General features: G+C 59.0%; 1 protein-coding gene across 1 annotated transcript in view; it reads left to right on the plus strand.

Annotated features, from left to right (window-relative positions):
• The window catches only part of LOC103802647 (myocyte-specific enhancer factor 2B-like), a gene marked incomplete at its 3' end in the record, with an annotated part of 2459 nt that overhangs the window by 1422 nt on the left and 138 nt on the right, over nt 1–899 (plus strand). The window contains 3 exon segments of the mRNA XM_009075147.1: nt 1–78; nt 154–282; nt 372–516. The exon segment at nt 1–78 is cut by the window's left edge and continues 17 nt beyond it. Coding sequence (XP_009073395.1) covers nt 1–78; nt 154–282; nt 372–516 — 352 coding nt within the window.

Here is an 899-nt window from a genome sequence, read left to right on the forward strand (position 1 = left end):
GACATGGACAAGGTGCTGCTCAAGTACACCGAGTACAGTGAGCCCCACGAGAGCAGAACCAACTCTGACATCCTGGAGGTAGCGGTGGGGGCGGCCGGGGGGACCGGGGTGGGCACGGAGCCCTGCTCACCCTCCTCCTCCTGCTCCCTGCAGACACTCAAACGCAAGGGGCTGGGGCTGGAGAGCCACGAGCTGGAGCTGGATGAGGGGTCAGAGCCAGGGGAGAAGGGGAGAAGGCTGAGCGACGGCATGGACCTGTCGGTAGCACGGCCCAGGTTTTATGTGAGTTGCTGGTGTCCTGTGGTGTGAGGGGTGAGGGTCCTCAAGGGTCCTCATCCCTCCTTGTCCTTGATTTCTTCTTCACCCTGCAGAGTCTCAAGGGTCCCCAAGTCTCCTATCCCCTCCCTGTCCTTTATATCTGCTTCACCCTGCAGAACCTCAAGGGTCCTCAAGTCCCCAATCTCCTCCTTGTCCTTGATATCTGCTTCACCCTGCAGAACCTCAAGGGTCCCCAAGGTCCCCGAGACTCCCCATCCCCTTTCTGTCCTTGATTTCTTCTTCACCCTTGCAGAGCCTTGAGGGTCCCCAAGTGCCCAATTTCCTCCTTGTCCTTGATCTCTGTTTTACCCTGCAGAGCCTCGAGGGTCTCCAAGATTCTACATCCCCTCCCTGTCCTTGATCTCTGCTTCACCCTGCAGAGCCCCAAGGGTCCCTGTCCCATCTCTTGACCTTTTCCCTGCAGAGTCCTGAGGGTCCCCAAGGGTCCCCATCTCCCAAGGGTCCCCATCTCCTCCCTTAACCTTTGCTTTGCCCTGCAGAGCCCTGAGGATCCCCAAGTGTTCCCTCCTTGTCCTTGACTTCTGTCCCTCCTGCAGAGCCCAGTGCCACTGCCTGAGGCA

Source organism: Acanthisitta chloris, unplaced genomic scaffold (genome assembly GCF_000695815.1).
Source record: "Acanthisitta chloris isolate BGI_N310 unplaced genomic scaffold, ASM69581v1 scaffold415, whole genome shotgun sequence".
Classification (NCBI taxonomy): domain Eukaryota; kingdom Metazoa; phylum Chordata; class Aves; order Passeriformes; family Acanthisittidae; genus Acanthisitta; species Acanthisitta chloris.